We start from the raw sequence: 19162 nt of genomic DNA, 5'->3' as shown, positions 1-19162 counted from the left end.
TAGTGTGGACATGTAACTGCAGTTTTAATTAAAGCATTCTAATTAAAGTGGCATAACTTTTACCGACAAAACTTTGTAATGTAGCCAAGGCCTTAGGAAAGACTGTTATCCTTTCTTATCTGCAGTATAAAGTTTGCTGACACTTTCGCACAGATTTTAAAATTTGCTAAATTTTGTGTGTTCACTACCAGGCTAGAAAAAATTCCTTGGAAGCCAGTGAACTGTATAATTTCTGTTGGGATTTATACATTCTAGCAGGAGTAAAATCACAACTCATTACCATTGTTGTTTCAAGATCATAACCTTCAGTTCCTCAGATTATTGCAATATGCTACATGTGAGGCTACCTTTGGAACTTCACTTGTGGAAAATCTGTGTAGCATATTCTCCATGGTTTCCAGTGCTAAACACCAGTACTGGCTTCCACTTCAATTCAAGGCATTGATTTTGCTCTATCATTTGGGAACTGTCTGCATGGGAGGAGATGGTACCACTTGCCCGCTGTAACATCTAGATAAGGAGAAAATCTGAAGTACTCCTGCTAACAATCTGGTATTGGGGCTCAAACTGGGGTGAGTCGAGGTTACTCTGGGGAATTCTGTGTGGCACTGTTACAAGAGAGTTGTCAGTTGGATGAAGATTGATTCTAAGCATGTACATTGAAAAGCCACCTTACTTGATCATTTCTATGCTACCTTTCCAAAAAGTAGCTATTTTCTTTACATAATCAACCATACCTCCCGTTTTTAACATACAGATGTGCAAATTCAGAACACACTCACTTTGCAGTTCCTTTTCAAAGGGAAGGTCATCCTTTTGGCAATGCAGGTTTGTTACAGAACATTGTCAATAGCATTTTTTTTTTAATTTGGAGGAATGTAAATGAGGGTGTTTAGAATGGCTGAAGTCTCAAATTGTCCTGCTGCAGTAACTTGTCTAGACTATGCTTTGTTTTCTTAAAGCAAGTGTAATAACTTCACTTCAGTGAGAGAGTCTAATCTAAATGCAGGCAAAGTTATAGCAGAGAGCACCCAAGCTATCCTCACTAAAGTATGGAAAACTTTGCAATGGAGATGGAGTAGAATGTGTATTTCCTTGCCCCTGTTCCCAATGGCTAGCATTACCCTTATGTTCACTGATCTCAAACACCATAGTTTAAGCTAGACAAAGTCAGACTGGAAATAAGGCATAAATTTAACAGTAAGTAATGTCTTGGATTTTACATTACTGAAGTCTTAAATTAAGATTGGATGTTATGCTAAAAAACTCTGGGAATTATTTTGGAGTAGTTTTATGGTGTAAGTTATACAGGAAGTCAGACTAGATGATCACAAACTTCATGCTGGCCTCGGAATTTATCAACCACATCCTGTTCTCAATGACTTCACTGGCAACAGCGTTTGATCTGTATGGTTTATAAGTTTGAATAAAATAGGCAGAAAGATTTCATGGCCAACTTACAGGGTGTTTTCCTTTCCCAGAATTACAAACTATGCAACTTATTTCTACAAGAGACTTGTTTATTTTTCTGCTTAAAGTTTATAAAAACTGTTACTCCAAAGCAAAGTTTAAACTTTTTACATATGTACATTTGAGAAATAGTGTTCCACGTGGTACAAAAACCGTAATATACAAATAGAGCTTCAAGACCATTGTATAAATATATGGGCGACAAATCACAGATAGTTACCAGAGGCTTCAATTATTGAAGACTGTACATAACCAAGACAAACATCACACTATTCTCCAAATGTGTATGGTTAATTTTAACTTTGGTTGGAATGAGACACTAAGAAAGAAGCCAAACTAACACACTCTTGTTGGCCCTTTAAAGAGACCTAGCTGATGATGGTCTTCATAACTTAAAGCATCAGGCTCATAGCAGCTTTTGGTGTTTGTGTAGAAAGCATTGCACTTTAACACCAAAGCCAAGAGTGATCCCAAATATATTAAAATGCCCCCACCCCTGAAAAGACAGTCAGGTCACCTCTGGCCTAAGCAGAGAGTACCTGCAAGAATTGGGCCTAGTCAGAACAGTAGATTCCTGCAGAGTGGATTAGATTAATTCCATTACAAAACCAAGCTTCTCTGGAATCATGGAATAAAAATAACTTTAAAATACTTTTTTTTTTTGGGGGGGGGGGGGGGGAAGCATGGTTCTATGTTGTAGGTTAATTTAGTACCCAAACCCTGTCAAGTGCATGTGTGTGCACTTACTCACACAAAATCTTAAAATGTGCCTTGCTGCTGCAGTTGCATTCAAGTTCAGTTTGCAGAGGTGAATGCATCCTCAAAATACATATCATTGAATGTCAAGTTTGCCTGAAGCAGTACAGATATCTTCCAAGTATACAGTAAGTAGATGGCTGTTGCCCTTCTATATTCTTCAGGATACAATCTGCATGAAGCAAGTACTGGATAGTCCTTGTTGAAATAAAATACTGACATTTATCAGAACAAACATTTTGAAGGAAAGTAGCTGCCAATAACTTCAGTACATAGGATCTGCTTTCTCTATAGAACAGAGTGGGATGGAGTATTGGACTTTTTTACAAGATTAGCCATGTGTACTACACTATCCGGCAGATCTACAGTAATGGTCTCTGGGAAAAGCAAAGGACAGAATGGAGAGAAGATGGAAGTTAGAGGAGAGACTACTTTAGACTTTTTACCCTTTGCTGGTTTGGTCTACCCCTTCTTCCACATCATCTAGTGCAATTTTAGATTCTGTAGTCCCCCTAAGCTATACAGACACGGTCATGCATTCTCAGTAGCTTTGTATTCAGCTATTCTGATCAGATAAATCAATTTCCCCTTGACTTCTATGGCACATAGACTAGAACCAAGGCACAGATTTATCTCAACTTTGTTGATAGTCCCAATTTACTGGGACAATTGGGAATAGACTATGCAGAGCATACCACCGATCAGGAAAAGTAGGTTAATGCACATAAACCAGACTCCCCTAAGTAAGATGAGTTTAGTAATTTTAATAAGTTATTCTAGGACAGCAACTGAATGCATATGGATCACTCCTCACCAGAAATATTGCCTGCATCGGTTCAAGACAGAGTTTTCTGTCCTGAATAGTAAGTGGTACTAAGACAAACTGCATAAATGTCTCTCCACCTATGTAATTTTCTGCAGTAGTCTTCTCATATGTTTTGGATAGTTAGGTCCTTTTGTGCAAGTCTTCAGAAAAACCTTCAGTGCAGATTCAAAGCTGATCTAAGGAAAGAAAGGGGAGAAATGGATGATAGGAAGAAATACCTGGTAAAATGCAAAGGTTGCTTTTTTTTATTTTTAAGTTCAAAATTGTAACATAGGGGTTAGTAAGAAAGCAAACCATGGACCGGTGAGACAGGCTGAAGACTAGGTGCAGTTTAGTATTTTGTCCTATTTGGAACCTTTTCCTACAATAACTTTCAGAGAGCTGGAACCTTTTATGGGAACTCCAACTTGTACCAAGTGTAACATGCATTTAGACAAACTTGCAGATGGCTGTGACGCAAGGCAAAAAGGTAATTACTAACAGACAAACTATATGTTTAAGATCTTTGACTCTAGAGCCTGCACATTCAATTGTATTAAAGGATGGATTGATACATTGACCTACAAATCTATCTAACTCCAACTCACTGAGGGTATATCTACATTGCAATTAAACACCTGTGGCTAGCCCATATCAACTGACTCAGGCTAAGGAGCTGTTTAATTGTGGTGTAGACATTCAGACAAGGCTGGGACCTTCCCCCTTGCAGGGTCCCAGAGCCCAGGCTCCAGCCCAAACATGAATGTCTACCTCACAGTTAACCAGCCCTGTAGCCCAAGCCCCATAAACCCAAGTCAGCTGACATGGGCCAGCCACAGGTGTTTAATTGCAATGTAGATATATCCTGAGGGCCAGACTCTGCCCATCCATTAATACTCAATCTGCTTACTTGTCAAGTAAGCTACTACATCACATGAGGAAGGGTGGTAGGTTCCAGCCCCAAAGCAGTAATTCCAGAAGTGAACTTACACCATGAGGAAGAGCAGGGTTTGCCAGCTATCCTTCTGCTATGTAGGCATTACTGGGAAGTGCATTACTGCAGCCTGCCTTTGTACCTTCTGGGATAGCTCTGGGTATGTGTTTCAGCTAGCACATTCTCCAATTCTTTTCCCAGGAGAATTTTATATTGGACTTTGCACAATTTCATTTGTGAAATTCTTAATACACACAGTAGCAACACTAAGAGCAATTCACTATTTCTGTCAAATCTGGCACTAGATACCATCTGAGATTGCTCAAAGACAGAAATCTGCCATCTGAGGCAACTGCAAGCAAACTTTTTACACGGGGCTTTGTTACAGCGTTTGCAAAAGCTTTAATCAAAATGCAAAATGTTAGTGTTGGACAGACTCTTCTTTTACATCTTGGACTAGACCAAGTTCACCTCTAGTGTATCTAGAACAAATTTGAACCTTTTTTTTTTTTAAACATAGGATAGTTGGAGTCATCAAATCCTCACTACTTAACACTCGATGGATTTAAAGTCACACTGCAGTAGCAATCCTAATTGATCAGGAGGGTGCACTAGAGTTTAGAGTACCTCTTTTGTAGAAGGGGTTATATAGCCCTAAATGGGCCAGCTGAGTTTTCATTAACACACCTTTAGTAATTAGGAGTCCACTGAGTTTTATTAAGCTTTCTTGCTCAAGACTATAAGAACATCTGTTTCAAACTTCTCCCCACTTACTGAAATTTTAGTGTCAATCTGGTTATACTTGTCCTCATTATACATAGCCTAATGCCTTAGACAATAGGATTTCAAAAGGTAAGCATTTAATTAAACCCTACCTTGTTCGGTTTTTTGTTGGCCAGCCATCTCTACATTTCACAAACCAAAGATCTTTACCAGGAGATATGTTGGTCAGCTGAAGATCCTCTGCACAGAAAGTTAACCTGAAAGGAAAAGGTCAGAAGCCATGGAGACATTACACTTACAAACTGATGCAAGTTATTTATACACTTTGGAAAGTAGTTTCTAAATGGAACACATAGCCATCATTCTTTTCTAGAGTCAGAGAAGGGGTCAGCTAGAGTTCTAGCACTGTTCACTGCCAGGAAGGCAATTCTTGTCGGATTTGGGCCATTTCTATTTCAAGAACGCTGTTGCACCACTCCCTTCTAGAGTATTAGTTTTAACAGTGATCAGTCTGCTATTGAATGGCATTCAAAATAATTAGTTTCCTTCTCTAGTTTAGTGCTTTACAGGTAATGTAAGGGGCAGTAAGAAGCCAAGTCCTTGACATGGCATGTACATTCTTCTGAATTCATTAGCTTCACAGAAAGCCTGTTCTCTAACAAGAGCATCAGGAAGTCCACCACTGTAAGCCATGCTACAGGGTGCCATCTAACAGAGGCATTGCTTGAACCATCAAAGTTCCCTCACTACGCAGCAATTAGTTACTTTTCTTGCGGTCTTTGACACATCTGAACACTCTTGATTCAGAAGTCTCAAGCTCACACCAAGTCACGAGTGTTCCCTAAAGAACTACTGCTCTACTCACTTCTGTTGAGTTTCCCCAGACTTCACACGTATACGTCTGATCTGCAGCTCCTTGGAAGATTTATCAGGTCGGAACCAGTAACTTTTGAGCTCTCTCCACAGATTGTACCAAGACGGAGATGATCCTTCCCAGGTGAGCTTGATCCTTAAGAGGTCACCAATGTCTTCTTCAGTATAGACCAGGAAGGGGCTAGTAGAATTCAGGCCAATTTGCTCAAGTCTGAAAAATAGGCAGAAACTCAGTATTCTTCCTCATTAATGAAGCAACTTATTGTACTTCTCAAACACTTGTGTTGGGAAAAGAAGAGTTTGAGAGAGTATCAAGCATTCTACACAGGAAGTTGAAGATCATGGTTCTAGTTTGTTACTGGTTTGATTAAAGAAAGTGACTCTGGCTATCTGGTTTAGTGTTATCCTTGTGGGGTGTCTCATATTTGGCTCCTCCATTTTTTCCATCCCTCCTAAGGCAACATGCAGTTACAATTTACTTACTCCTCCAGAAGGATGATGTGAAGGAACCATACACCCCTTTTGTAATTCTCCTGGATGAGGAATGCTTTTTGCCAAGAACAAACTATAGGGGGATGCTTTTAAACCAAATAAAAATCCTCCATCGTGCAAGGCAGAGGGAAGGTCTTTGGTAAGATTGATGGTGGGGAAAAGAAAAGTGGAAACAAGGCACATTACCCCTTACAGCCCAGGGTGTATCTACTGTCTCCTACATGGCAGTTCATCTCCCCAAGAATAACATCTGGCACTAATTAGCCATCATTCAGCAGATCTTTGGATATTAGAGTCAACTGCAACAATAGCAATAATTCTCTCTCAATTCTACTTTTATTGTTAACTGTTGCTTCTAGTCCCATGAGTCCTTCCCACTGCCCTCATCAAAATAGGGAGATGAGTCAATTGTACTCCACTTACATTTCCAGAGAGAGGGGTTGAGACTCGCCATTGGTACCATGAAGGATAACTGAGAAGGTGGGTTCTGTTTCTCCTAAGCTTTTGTAGCTGAAGATGTGCATTTTCATCTGATAATGGTAAACTGAAGAGAGACAAGCACAGAGCCCAGTTTGTGAATAGAGGGCATTGTTTATTCCATGACAAGTCATGGTTTGCAAGATGGTGCCTGTTGGCAGAGACAAGATCACCCATACAAGTAGCCTTGATGGGTGCCTATGAGCCTTAGCTCAGATTAGAAAGCTGATAATTACTCAGCCACAGATGGAACTCTAGGACCATTCTACTCTTCGAGCACTCCCTGAGCCTTGTGTTGCAGCAGAATCATAGCAATCTTTTACCGTCCCCACACAGAGGAACACTGTTGAAAGAGTCCTCTTATAGAAGTAGTCAGGGAAACATTTGTTTTAGTGGGGAGGTGGAGCTTGAACGTTCTTCCTTAATACTAAACGTTGCTGTCTTGCTACCCTGAAGCATATGTGTATTAGTGAAAGTTGCTTTTATTGTCACTATCTGTTACACATCTGTTCTATTTTAGGTTCTGCTAAGCTCTCCAAATTCTAAATCTGAATTCAAGCATTCTGAAACAGAGGCAGATAACCTACTCATCTCTCTGACAAAAATATTATGTCCTCTTTAAAGTTATGTACCCAGTAGCTTAAAAAAACGCTACCTCTGTAAGGCATATCCGCTCTGGTTTTCAAGTACATCTTGCTGTTCCTTTTGTTCCTCATTTTCTTGGCATTGTAGCCAATGCTATTGCAGCGGTTCTTTCGACAGCTCAGGCAGATTCCCTTCTTGAAACGACTGGAGTCGGTGCACTGAAAGGCGAAGCTCTGCTTATCTTGGTTCACAAGGGAGTCCACGAAGAGGTGTACAGCTCGCTCATGTTCACATCTAACAACATCCCCAATATCTAGCTCAATAGAGAAAGTTGTGGCGGGGGGGAGATAGACTTCAGCAATTTAGCATTCACCACCCCAACACCTACAATCTGCTGCACAAGTTAGTGAGTTAGATTAATTGTAGTTCAACACAAAAGTTAAGTCTGACCAAAACCACTTTTCAGTGAAAAACAACGAGATGTTAATACACTTCATTTAAAGCTGACAGACTTTTGTTCAAACACATTTAGCTGCAGAGATGGAAGGCAAGACTTCAGAGCCAGTATAATGTGGCCTGGAGTAAAAATTCATCTTTCAGTTCATGATGATTAACACCAGATTTACCAGATTTACTGATTTAAAGAGGAGAGGGCAGTCTAAAGACAGCTTAGATGGAGAACTACCTCTTGTTAGGTTGTAACTATTATTCCAATACACCTGCCTATGTAAGGTGGGTGTCTCTTCTCTTCCCGCCCCCTTCCCCCCCCCCATCAATTATTAAATAGGAAAAAATAAGAACTTACTCCCATATGCGATTGCTCCCAAAACATCACTTAATCCACAACCAGGCTGGAAATCTCCCCCGTTGGGATAGACGTCAATGTGACCCACAGGCATCTGGATCCCAATGCTGACACCCAGTGTTTCCTTCGTAAACGTATGAAGAACGTCCACAAAGTCTGCATCATCAGGGGAGAGACGTCTCTGAGGATCAGCTCCTTCAAACATAGGGCCAGCTGGATCCAAACCTGTTAAGCAGAGTGCACAATACAGCAGCAGCAAAAAATCTGCTAGGTACTTTCCTAGCAGAGTGTGACACAACCAGACCCTACCCCACAGAGTACAATCTAGAAAACCAAGTATCAAGTTTTCATTCAATCAATGTCACGTGGAGTGAGAGTGTGCATTAGTATCTGGAATCTTCAAGTTATTAAGGGACATTTCTTCAAAACTGCTGCTGTTAGCAGCTGTGATGCAAAGAACAAAAGTCCAAAAAAAAAAAAAATTGTGAAGTCTCCATGGTGCTGGACACTCCAGCCACTAGGCACTTGTGAGTCTGTATTAGAGGGATCCAATGGTGTGGCACACCAGAGCAGGTACCACCACGAGGTGTCTGATCACCAGGAGAGAAAGCTGGTCATTTATGTTTAGCCATTATTCAGGTCATGAAAGGAGGACGTTTGTGTTGATACAGTTCTGAAATGCATCAGTCTTACTGCTTAAGTATTCAGGGCTAAATCTGAACTTCAATAGGAGTTGAGTGAGTGAGCAGTGGATTGAACAAGTGAAGGCCTTTACCCTGTAGGACACTTTATTATCCCTTCACATGGTGTAGAATGGATATAAAACTAGAGGATTAAAGTTAAGCTTAAATTTGGTTAAAGAAATGTGTTGTAAAGAAAGGCCCTAACTAGCAACTAAGAGAAAGGCCTTGAAAGTAACGAGTTATAAGTAGGGAGGGTGGCAGGTGCACAAAGTAACTAATGAAATAAGGGAAGTTTCTAAAAAGAAGGTCTCTGACTGATAGCGATGACTGCAGATGGTTTTAAATAAGACAGATTCTCTGTCTTAAAATGAGCCAACGTGGATCTTCCCACCCCATATACCAGTGTTATCTCAAAAATTAGGGCCTATGTGAACCCAGGTGCAACAGAAAAAAAATGTTTGTCAGAAAGGAGGAGGAGAGGAATAGCCTTGGAGAAAGGTGGTTGTAAATCTTATCTGGACTGAGACTGGAAATGAGGGTAAACGGTCTCAAATTTGTTTTTAGCTGACGTCAATAATTGGCAATGACATCTCTTGTTAAAGGGTATAAAAAAGTAAACTCTTAAAGGGTTCATTGCGAATACCTGCCTGACCACATTGGAGCCAACCAATATGGATTTAAGCATTCCTGGGTTTAGCCTGTTGTAGTATCTTGATCAAATGCTTATCAACATTTTGTTACTGTTTGGATGTAATAACTTATTTAGGCATGTTTACAGCAATTGTATAAATACCATTTGGCCTTTGGATTTAATAAAGGAATTTATGGTTAAATTAGCATTGTAGTAATACCCTGCATAAATAGTAACTCCAACACAAGGTAACTTCTAGGGGTAGGTGTGTTAGTTGAGATTTTTCCATGTAGGGGCATAAGACATGTGACTTGGAGACAGGTTCATTAGTATAGGAGGGGCACAGGAGACAGTCTATGAAGCATGAATTTCTATAGGGGAGAGGAACCACTGCAGACTCCAGAAGGTAAATTGGCCGAGGAGAGACTGGTGGGGAAGAAGAGAGAGAGGTAGTGAAGAAAATCTGAACGATTGATCTTTCCCAGTGTTCAAGGGATCCAAATTCCTATTAGTAATTCCATATTGATACCTTGGACAATAGGAAGTTTCCTTATGGTAATAAGGTCTAGACAAGAGTAGCTGGCTAAGACTAAGAACTAAAGATGGGTCAAAACCAGAATGTTTGGTCTGAACCATCCTGCACTTTGGCAATTTTTAACGTGAGGGACCTGGTTATAAATAGGGCCCTACCAAATTCACAGTCCATTTTAGTCAATTTCATGGTCAGCGGATTTAAAAAGTAATTAATGTCATGAGTTCAGCTATTTAAATCTGAAACTTCAGGGTTGGAATTGTAAGGGTCCTGACCCAAAAAGGATTGGGGGGGAGGGGGTGGGTTGCAATACTGCTACCCTTAATTCTGCGCAGCTGCTGGTGGCTGCATTGCTTTCAGAGCTGGGCAGCTGGAGAGTGGTGGCTGCTGGCTAGGAGCCCAGCTGTGAAGGCAGAGCTACCGCCAGCAGAAGCAAGGATGGCATGGTATGGTATAGCCACCCTTACTTCTGCGCCGCTGCCTGCAGAGCTGGGCCCTCGTCAGCAGCCGCCACGCTCTGGCCGCCCAGCTCTGAAGGCAGCAGTGCAGAAGTAAGGGTGGCATGGTATGGTTTTGCCATCCTTATGTCTGTGCTGCTGCTGGCAGGGTGCTGCCTTCAGACCTGGGCGCCCGGCCAACAGCCGCCGCTCTCTGGCCACCCAGCTTTGAAGGCAGCGCAGAAGTAAGAGTACTCTGTTTTGGGTCAGGACCCCCCAACTTGAGAAACACCAGTCTTCCCCTGTGAAATCTTCATAGTATAGGGTAAATGCACACAAAAGACCAGATTTCACAGTCCGAGGCATTTTTCATAGCCGTGAATTTGGTAGGACCCTAGTTATAAGCCACTACTACCCACTCCCCTATTTTGCCGTATCTAATAAAAATTAACCTAGTTGTCTCTTAATTGAGGACTATTGACAATTGGAGTTCACCAGGTGGAAATGTAAATTTCCACTGTTTATTAACTTTAAATACTAGTTTATTCAAATGGTGGTATTACCTGCTTTCCCCTGTCATTTATATTGGCTTTGTTGCGAGTGTTTATGGGGAGATGCATATCTTATCCCTACTGTAGCAGGTAATTAAGCTATACACTTTATTGCGGGGAACGTCCTGTTCTCAAATGCGGCCCTCCCCACCATGTTCTGTACAATCAGAACAATGTTCTGTTCACCACAATAATCTGTACAAGATCCAAATCATTCCACATGGAAAGATGAAAGTTTCTCTTTAGAGTACTGGCTTTCTGAACCAATGGCACTTTACTAGGAAGCGAGTTATGGAGGGACACAGTAGCTCTTCACAAAGGAAGGGCAGAGTTTAAAATCTGATGTTGGCCAAAAGGGAAGCAAATGGCTCTCTCGCTTAGGCTGGCTTGTAAGCCATGTCTACTCCGAGATTTAGAATTTTGATATCAGGGATGTGTCTGAGAGCATTTGAGTGAATCAGAGTTTAGCTTGCACACCTAGGTGAGACCTGATGCCAGTCTGTGCCAGCAGTCTCACTTTCATGAGAAAGTGTCAGGATTAATAAAAATCCACGAGGGTTTGGGGTTTTTTTGGCAATAAGTGGGAGGTAGAATTGGAGATGCAAGAAAAACCATCAGTGAGGAGTGTCTGACTGGAGAATTACAAAAGAAAAGTTGGATACTTTAATTATTACTAACCGCAGAGTAAGACATCTCAACAAAGCAGTTAGGATTTTGAGGTTCTGACAATCCCATTAACATTGCAGGAGACGACGAAAGTATTGCATTGTAGTATTTTAGGACAGCCTTACCTGTAATTCTGCCTATTGTTCCGTGTGCATAGTTACCAGCATATCCAGCAGCATGGGCACCAAGACTGTACCCAATTAAGTGGACGTTCTCAAACAGGAGGTTCTGCTTTTCCTGCAAGTGTAGAAATAATTAAGTTTGTTCATATTTTCAAGAGAGTTGATAACTCCTATCTAGCAGAGGGACTCAAACTGGAAAGTTCAGGTCTACACATCCCCAGTGTAAAAGTGGTTTTGGATCATACCTCCAACTGTTATGTTTTCTCAAGACACTGGCAAGATGATTCAGTAGTTTGGAGACTAGTCAGTCCCTTCTTGTTTCTAGCCTTCAGTCACAGTAAAGGTATGCTTTGGAAAAACTATCTGGAGTGATGAGTCTGGGCTTCAGTGCATTCAGAGTTTTGCTTTGTAGCCCTACAGGTTTAGTAACTTAGTATCAGCATTAGCAGGTTAGCTTTCGTTTTTTCCAGAAATTGTACTGATTTTTGGATGCCTAACTTGACATCTTGAGCCTGATTTTTCAGAGGTCTGAGCACCCAAATTCCAACTGAAGTCAATTAGTTCTGCAGGTACTCAGCACCAAGGGCACTGGAACATTTGTAGAAGTGGGGAGGGCCCACCGGCACTGGAACGCGGGGGGCCACAGGGCCATGCCCATCACTTTAACATGGGCATAGTTTGGGGAGGGCAGGGGGCAGCATTGCACCCCCCAAACGGCAAGCCTCGGGCAGGGGGCAGCATTGCACCCCCCAAACGGCAAGCCTCGGGCAGGCGTGGAGAGGCACTGGCAGGGGCTGTGCTTTGTGGTGGGGATCAGCTCAGTTTGGAGGGCAATACTGTCCCCTGCCCCCCAAACTACACCCATGTTAAAAAATGCCCCCCCCCCCCCCCCCCCAGTTCCAGCACTGTTGCTCAGCACCTCTGAACACATGCCCAATCTGGATATCCGCAAATGGAGGCACTCAAATCACTGGTCACCACTTGAACACTTGGGCCTTAGTTTTCATCAAGTGAAGAGTTTAAACTTTAAATTCAGTAAGCACTGTATATCTGCTCTTGTCTGTAGCATTAGATAAGGTCATCCCATTGACCGGAACTCCAATCCTAATGTAAGCAGATGTATCTTCACTAAAGCAGGAACAGAATCGCTTAAGAGTTCCTCATGCTTACACAAGGTTTGAATTTGGCACATCTTGGTGCTTGACCGTGCCGCTGAACTGAGGACAAGAATTACACCACCATCTTTCACATTCCGGAAGTGCTAGAACTGGCATACGTTCTGTTCCCGTGTGCAAACTGAATGATACGGTACACTACAACACAGGGGCCATTATTACAAGTTTTACCTGTAACCAGTTGAGCACCCTTGCAACGGCCTTTCCAACCACCTTTGTGTTGTTCACAGCATCAGTATAGAGCTGATGGGCAAGTCCAAGCCAGTCCACCACCACCACATTAGCATCCTTCTCTCTCTCCTGAAGAGCGGCCACCAGGCTTTCCAACCAGGTTTCAAACATGCCACTCATCTACAAGAGAGAATATATTAGTTCTTCCTGCTCATAGAAAGCTGGACACACACATGCCATTAGGTTAGCCTTATACACTTTAAATTTTACATGGTCAACTTTTTACAGTTCCAGCTTTCATTAGGCACCAGTGCTTGTATCCCGCACTTTGCTACTACCTCTATAAAAGGAAGTCTGCTTTTGAACAATGTCTCCACGCTTTCATTTAGAAAGTTTGATTTCTTTGGTCAGCTTCATGTGGCACAAATGTAAAATGAGAATAAAAGACACGGGCAGGTCAGTATGATTTTGCCGAGTTCTTATAAGTGCTAGCAACATTGCATCACTACCTCAAATTATGCCTTCAAGCATAAGGAGTAGGAGGTTGCACAGTACAGAACAAGAAAAGTACAGTATCCTGTATATTCTACACCAGAGACGACTTGTGCCTCCGCATACTGGTGGGGGAAGGGCACAATCTAAAGGGGAGGACACATGACTGCCCCACATCTCCTCTGCCCAGTGACACCACCTTCCCCCCAGCCTGGGTCATGGAGCTCTCCCCGCCCCACGTTATTTGTGGGGGGAGGAAGGGCCTCTGTCCTTCTCTCCCTGCGCCTCCTCACCCCACCCCCCGCACGTTTGGCTGCTCTCCCTGGCACAGAGCCTGGCTGGGAAGCAGCGATGGCTCACTCCCTGCCCGGGCTTGGCTGCCGGGGACAAGGGCCAAGCAAGCCAGAGCCCCTTTCCGCCCTGGCATGTTTCCGGCTCGCTCAGCTCTTGTCCCCGGCAGCCGAGCCTGGGCAAGGAGTGAGCCGCCACTGCCTCCAAGCCAGGCTCTCTCATGCAGAAGCAGCTCCCTTCCGCTTGCCACCTGGCTGCCGGGGAGAGCGTCTGAACATGTTGGGGGGAGCCCCTCTCCCTCCCCATCCTCAGAAGGCCAATCTGGGGGGGCACTTGCAGTGGCAGATTACCGCACAGGCCCAGGGTGCCCTGGCCAATTTGGAGGCCACGCAGGAGCGCTGGTACTTTCTTCCCCCCACAGCTCCTCTGCATCCCCCTCCTTCCGAGGCCCCACCCCGAGACCAGGCCAGGCCAGAAGAGGAGCCTATGGTAGAGAGTATAGTCCTCCCCTCTTCTGCTACTCCCCCAGCTTGGAGCTGCCTGAGCCCCTCCCGCCATGCAGAGATATCCCGAGCCGCTCATCCAAGGCCCCCTTCCCCCCACCAAGGGCTGGCCTGATCCTGCCGGTCACCCCCGTTCTCGTAGCCCCTTTTTGGGAAAAACTGGGCATTTGTCCCCTTTGGTCTTGCCAACTGGTGATCAGTTGGCAAGAGCAAAGGGGGAGGGACAAATGCCCAATTTTGCCAAAAAAGTTGGGACACCCAGGGCCAAAACAGGACATATAGTCACCCTGGGCCAGGGGTCCCCAAACTTTTCCAGTCGTCCCCCTCCTCCCCATCCATGGTCCACGCCCCTCCCCCCCACCCCGAAGCTGAGGCCAGGAGCTGCGGTCAGGAGCTGGGAGTGAGGCCGCGGTCAGCAGCATGGCCAGAGGTCTGGCTGGGGCGCAGCCAGAAGCGGAGCCGCAGCTGGGAACGGAGCCATAGCTGGGGTTGGGGTGGGCCCAGAGTGGAGCTGCGGGCAGAGCAGGGCTGGGTGGCGCTCCCACCCCTCCCCTTTGGGGGCTGAGCCAAGCCCCACTGCGCCTCCCCCAGCCTCACTGTACCCCCCCCGAATGTTCCTCTGTGACCCTCTAAGGGGACACACCCCACAGTTTGGGGGCCACCACCCTAGGCTGTGATAAGAGCTGCCCAGGGAGCCTGGGCTGCTGTGGGGAACCCAGAGCCCTCCATCTTCCCTGGGCAGGGGGCTGAGGTGCCTGGGAGCCCCCGGCCTGTGTCCCTGCCACCCATGGGAAGGTGAAAGGTCAAGGGCTCCCCATAATAGCCTGGGCTCCCTGGGCAGCTCTTACCCCGGCCCCAGCTTCCAGCCAGGCCGGGGGCAGGGCCTTGCGGGAAGGCAGTGAGCAGGGGACAGGGCCCGTGGCAGGAAGGGGGAGGAAATGTGTAGGGGCCCAAATGTTCTTTGTGCCCAGGACCCCAATAAATCTTAATCTGCCTCTGACCCCCCACACACCCCTTCTAGGGGTCACCTCTGTTCTAGACACAGACACATGCATGGAAACTCAAGCATACCAAATAATATTGTTAGAGCCATTTGTGCTGCCCAGTTAAAGAGCACAAAGAAAACTAAGTAGTGCCTAGAGCTACACAGAATTCCCCATACTCACTGTCCATCCATGAATAATAAAGAAGGTTTTAGCTGTCAAATTGAATTTGCAGTCCTCTAAACATTTGTCTTGGCCAATGGAGAGAAAGCAGCCTTCGCCCCCTGGAACTGTGGAGGAGCGAAGATTAAACTTCACTTGTAGTTTTTGAGCCTGTGCAAGTTCTTTTTCTTTCTTCAGCAGCTCAGCAATAGTGTCATCTGGAGACAGATCAGCAGGGTGCATGGTTACTACTTTTATGGTCTGATTCAACAAAGTAAGTGCAAAGTAGGGTTTTATTTTTTAAACACAGAGAAGGAGGAGTATTTTAAGAGTTTGTTTGCTGCCCTTTTGGTATCAAATGAAGGCTGGGAGATGGGAAATCAGATTCTCCACTTCTTCAATTTGAAGAAGGGGAGGTGATTTTCTGGCTTACACAATACAGTACTTCTAAAGATACCTCTAAAAGATACCAGCTGGCATGTAGTTTCAGAGACAGCTGCATAGGGAGGATACCTCAACTTCCGTAAATGCCCTTGTCTACATCCTCTGCAAGTGATTCAAAGTCAGACACTACATCCCCCTACTTATCCTGCATCCAGTAGAGCAGCATTTTCCAGCTCAACAGCTGGCTTTTGTTCTGTCAAAGCAAGAAGCTTCATGCCGTGTTCTTCTACAGTTTTGGAAAACAGGTTTCTCGGTAATATCCAAACTTTTCTGAGGCCTGGGGCTTCTTTAATGGAAGATTGGGACTTCAGCCACTTTGCTGTAATTGAACTTCACCCAGGATCTCCTACACAGTATGGCAAACTATCCTGATTACAGATTGGTGAGCTGCCCAGTCACTTCAGTCTGCTAGCCACAGTAGTTTGCTTTGGAATTCACAGACATGACAGGGGTGAGGGGAGGTGTCCAGAAGGATGCCATGGGGGGATACTGTGCTGTCCATTTAATTAGTGTAAGTCAGTTATGCAGAGTAGATAATGTTGATTGGCTTTCAAGAGCATGGCCAAAATTTATTGACCTTCCAAAATCTAATTATCCATGGAAAATGCTGCAGCCCTTATTAGCACAAAATCCCCATTGACTTTGATGGTAGTTCTGAGAAAGGGTTAGTTACAGAATTTGCCTTTCACCTTCCCATCTGAACTTGAAGTGGAGGCAGGGGCTGATTAACAGCTGGGTTTTTGTGGAGCAGCAAGTGCTATATTTGACACTGAATCAGTTTAATTTCATTTCAAAATTGGTGTCTAGTCTTACTGTAAGTGCAACTTTTATAAACGGAAAGGAAATCCAGCCCTCATGCCACTCCTGTGACTTCAGTGGAAGTACACCTGCTTTAGACCTCTATGCCTTTACTAGCATCTTACAGCTAACACGTAGGATCAAGCACACGTTAACATGAGATTACGTGTGTCTTGATCACCTCAACATGCCATTTTCCTTGTCTCTGTCATGTTACAGAATGCAGCAGGACTTGGCAGCTCATGAGAACACGTGAGCAGAACTAGCTATGAAAACATGTGTATGTGAGAATGTCTAACAGGTTTCCTGCATCCAGGCTTCCAAAGAAAGAAGTGACAGTTAGTTAGGGGTGCTAGAGAATATTGCTTATGCCTTAAAGCTTGTAGAGTGAGTAAAATATTTCTAACGTTTAGGGGGAACGTTCATACATTCCTAGAGCATTAGCTCGTCTACCCGTTCAGCTGAAAAAGGCTACTTCTATTTCCTAACCTATGCCTACACTGTATGATGCGTGTACCAGCTTTCTACACACTAGTCTTGTCAAATACTTCAAAAGAAATCACACAGCAAGTTTTCTCTTAAGATGTTTGCTATTACAGTAATAGAGCAACCTCTCCCAGCAGTTATCCCCTTAAATCTGAAACTTTAGTGCCTCGTATGTATCTATTAATCAAGACTGTTGTCTCAGGTGGAGAAATCCACCTGAACTAAACCATTATGTTAAACTAAATTTATATGAACTTTATGTTTACAATACCAGCGTATTTAATAACCCATACAAAAAAAGTATGAAAGTAGGTACTGTAACAACCAAAGGAGCATAGACAAGAATAAGTTAAAATCAATATGGAGTTATAAGTGGGGCACATAAATGACTGGAATCTGACTGGTTTCAGAGTAGCAGCGTGTTAGTCTGTATGCGCAAAAAGTGCCACAAGTACTCCTGTTCTTTTTGTGGACTCTGACTGTAGTTTTATGCCTAATCCATGCGTTAAGTCAATGAAACAACTGTTGCACCGATCCTTACAGTAATTTCTGGTGTAAATTACCTTTCAGCAGTTCTTCCTTTGCAACCGGTGCGGAGTCCCTCGCTTCAATGCAATATACGATTCCAATGCACAGCAGGAAAGCAGAGCTTCTCATTGCTTAAACAAGTCAGGATCTTTTCTTTTTGTGTGTGTGTGTGGGGGGGTCTTTTCTCTTTTACTGCTGCTGGCCGTATTCCAATCAGAGCTGGGGTGACAGAGGCACAGCGCTTCTTAGCATCCCTCCCCTAGAAGAAGGAAAGAGAACGTAGCAAGTTAAAAAAGAGAGAGAGGAGAGAGAAAGAAAAGGAGAAAACGAGAAGAGCAACTGCAAGGCGCCTAGCGCTGCCGGTGAAGCGTTGCTCCTGCCAAGAGGCGGGCTGGGGGGTAGTTGTTAAAGTCGGGAATTGGGAGTCACCTGATCCATGGCCAGATGGGCTTGACTAATTTATGCATGACTGCGGGATCCGATTGGTCAGACCCTCCCCAGACGCGAGGCGGCAGCGCTCCAAATCTTCTGAATGAAGCCGGCCGCCCCCGGCGAGCGGCGGAACGAGTCAGGAGAGCGACTGGGGAGCCGCATGGCATTGGCGGCGGCTGCCAGACTTGCAGCCACGCGGGGCCCGAGCTGCCCCGCGGTGTCCTGGGCCCGGGGGTGGCAGCGGGATCTTTCCTTTTCTCATAGGCTGGGGCGCATCGCAGTTGTCCCCCCCTTCTCCTGTGTAACAGGACACCTCCAGGGACTGCTCCTCCGCCGCCGCGTGTGGGAGGCGCTCGCTTTCCCCGCGGGGCTGAGGGAGCCCTTCTCCTTTCCGCAGCTGCTCTGGGAAAGGAGGCTGGCGTGGGGAGAAGGAGACTCTGCTTATACTTATACTTAGGGAGACTTGGGCGCTGCAGCCCAATGAGTGGCTTTGCGGGGTCCCAGAGTTGCTTGAGCCAGCCCTGGTGCTTTACTGCTTCCTCCCTGCCACAGTGCTGCTTTCTGACTCCCAGCAACACCCTTACCTCCCCCCCTGCCACTGTCTTCTCCACCCAACCCCTTGCCTGCTTCTCTCCTCCCTCCCTCCCCCCCCCCCCAGGGCAGCTACTTCCTGATCCATTGCCCCCATGTCTGTCTACATATGCCAAGCGCACCTGTCACCATGGGATCAGTCGTGGGTCTGGTTCTGCTCAATATCTTCATCAATGATTTAATGGCATAGAGAGGACACTTATAAAGTTGGCGGATTATGCCAAGCTGGGAGGGGTTGCAAGTGCTTTGGAGGACAGGATTATCATTCAAAATGATCTGGACAAACTGGAGACATGGTCTGAAGAAAATAGGATGAAATTCAGTAAGGACACATGTAAAGTACTCCACTTAGGAACAGTCAGTTGCGCACACACAAAATGGGAAATGACTGCCTAGGAAGTAGTGCTGCGGAAAGGGAGCTGGGAGTCATAGCGGATCACAAGCTAAATATGAGACAACACAACAGTGTAACACTGTGGCAAAAAAAAGCAAACGTCATTCTGGGATGTATTAGCAGGAGTGTTGTAAGCAAGGCATGAGAAGTAATTAATCTGTTCTACTCCA

General features: G+C 44.7%; 1 protein-coding gene across 1 annotated transcript; it reads right to left on the bottom strand.

Moving 5' to 3' along the window:
• Positions 1–1502: 1502 nt before the first annotated feature.
• Positions 1503–17958, bottom strand: LIPG (lipase G, endothelial type). Its single transcript, XM_005296883.5, has 10 exons — positions 17611–17958; positions 15341–15537; positions 12889–13068; positions 11546–11657; positions 7921–8145; positions 7186–7428; positions 6477–6597; positions 5554–5772; positions 4841–4945; positions 1503–3228 (listed from the first exon to the last, which is right to left on the bottom strand). The coding sequence occupies exons 1-10, from the start codon at positions 17702–17704 to the stop codon at positions 3207–3209; spliced, it is 1518 nt and encodes a 505-aa protein (XP_005296940.1). The 5' UTR covers positions 17705–17958; the 3' UTR covers positions 1503–3206.
• Positions 17959–19162: the final 1204 nt, after the last annotated feature.

Source organism: Chrysemys picta, chromosome 6, assembly GCF_011386835.1.
Source record: "Chrysemys picta bellii isolate R12L10 chromosome 6, ASM1138683v2, whole genome shotgun sequence".
NCBI classification, from domain to species: Eukaryota; Metazoa; Chordata; order Testudines; family Emydidae; genus Chrysemys; species Chrysemys picta.
The sequence above is the reverse complement of the archived record's forward strand: the minus strand, read 5'-3'. Positions and strand labels throughout refer to the sequence as shown.

Coding starts and splice junctions, on each gene's coding strand:
- LIPG (XM_005296883.5), bottom strand. CDS start 17,704: ATGAGAAGCTCTGCTTTCCTGCTGTGCATTGGAATCGTATATTGCATT. Junction 7,429..7,920: donor GGGAGCAATCGCATATGGGA/GTAAGTTCTTAT, acceptor CTATTGAGCTAG/ATATTGGGGATGTTGTTAGA. Junction 5,773..6,476: donor CAACCCCTCTCTCTGGAAAT/GTAAGTGGAGTA, acceptor CCTATTTTTCAG/ACTTGAGCAAATTGGCCTGA.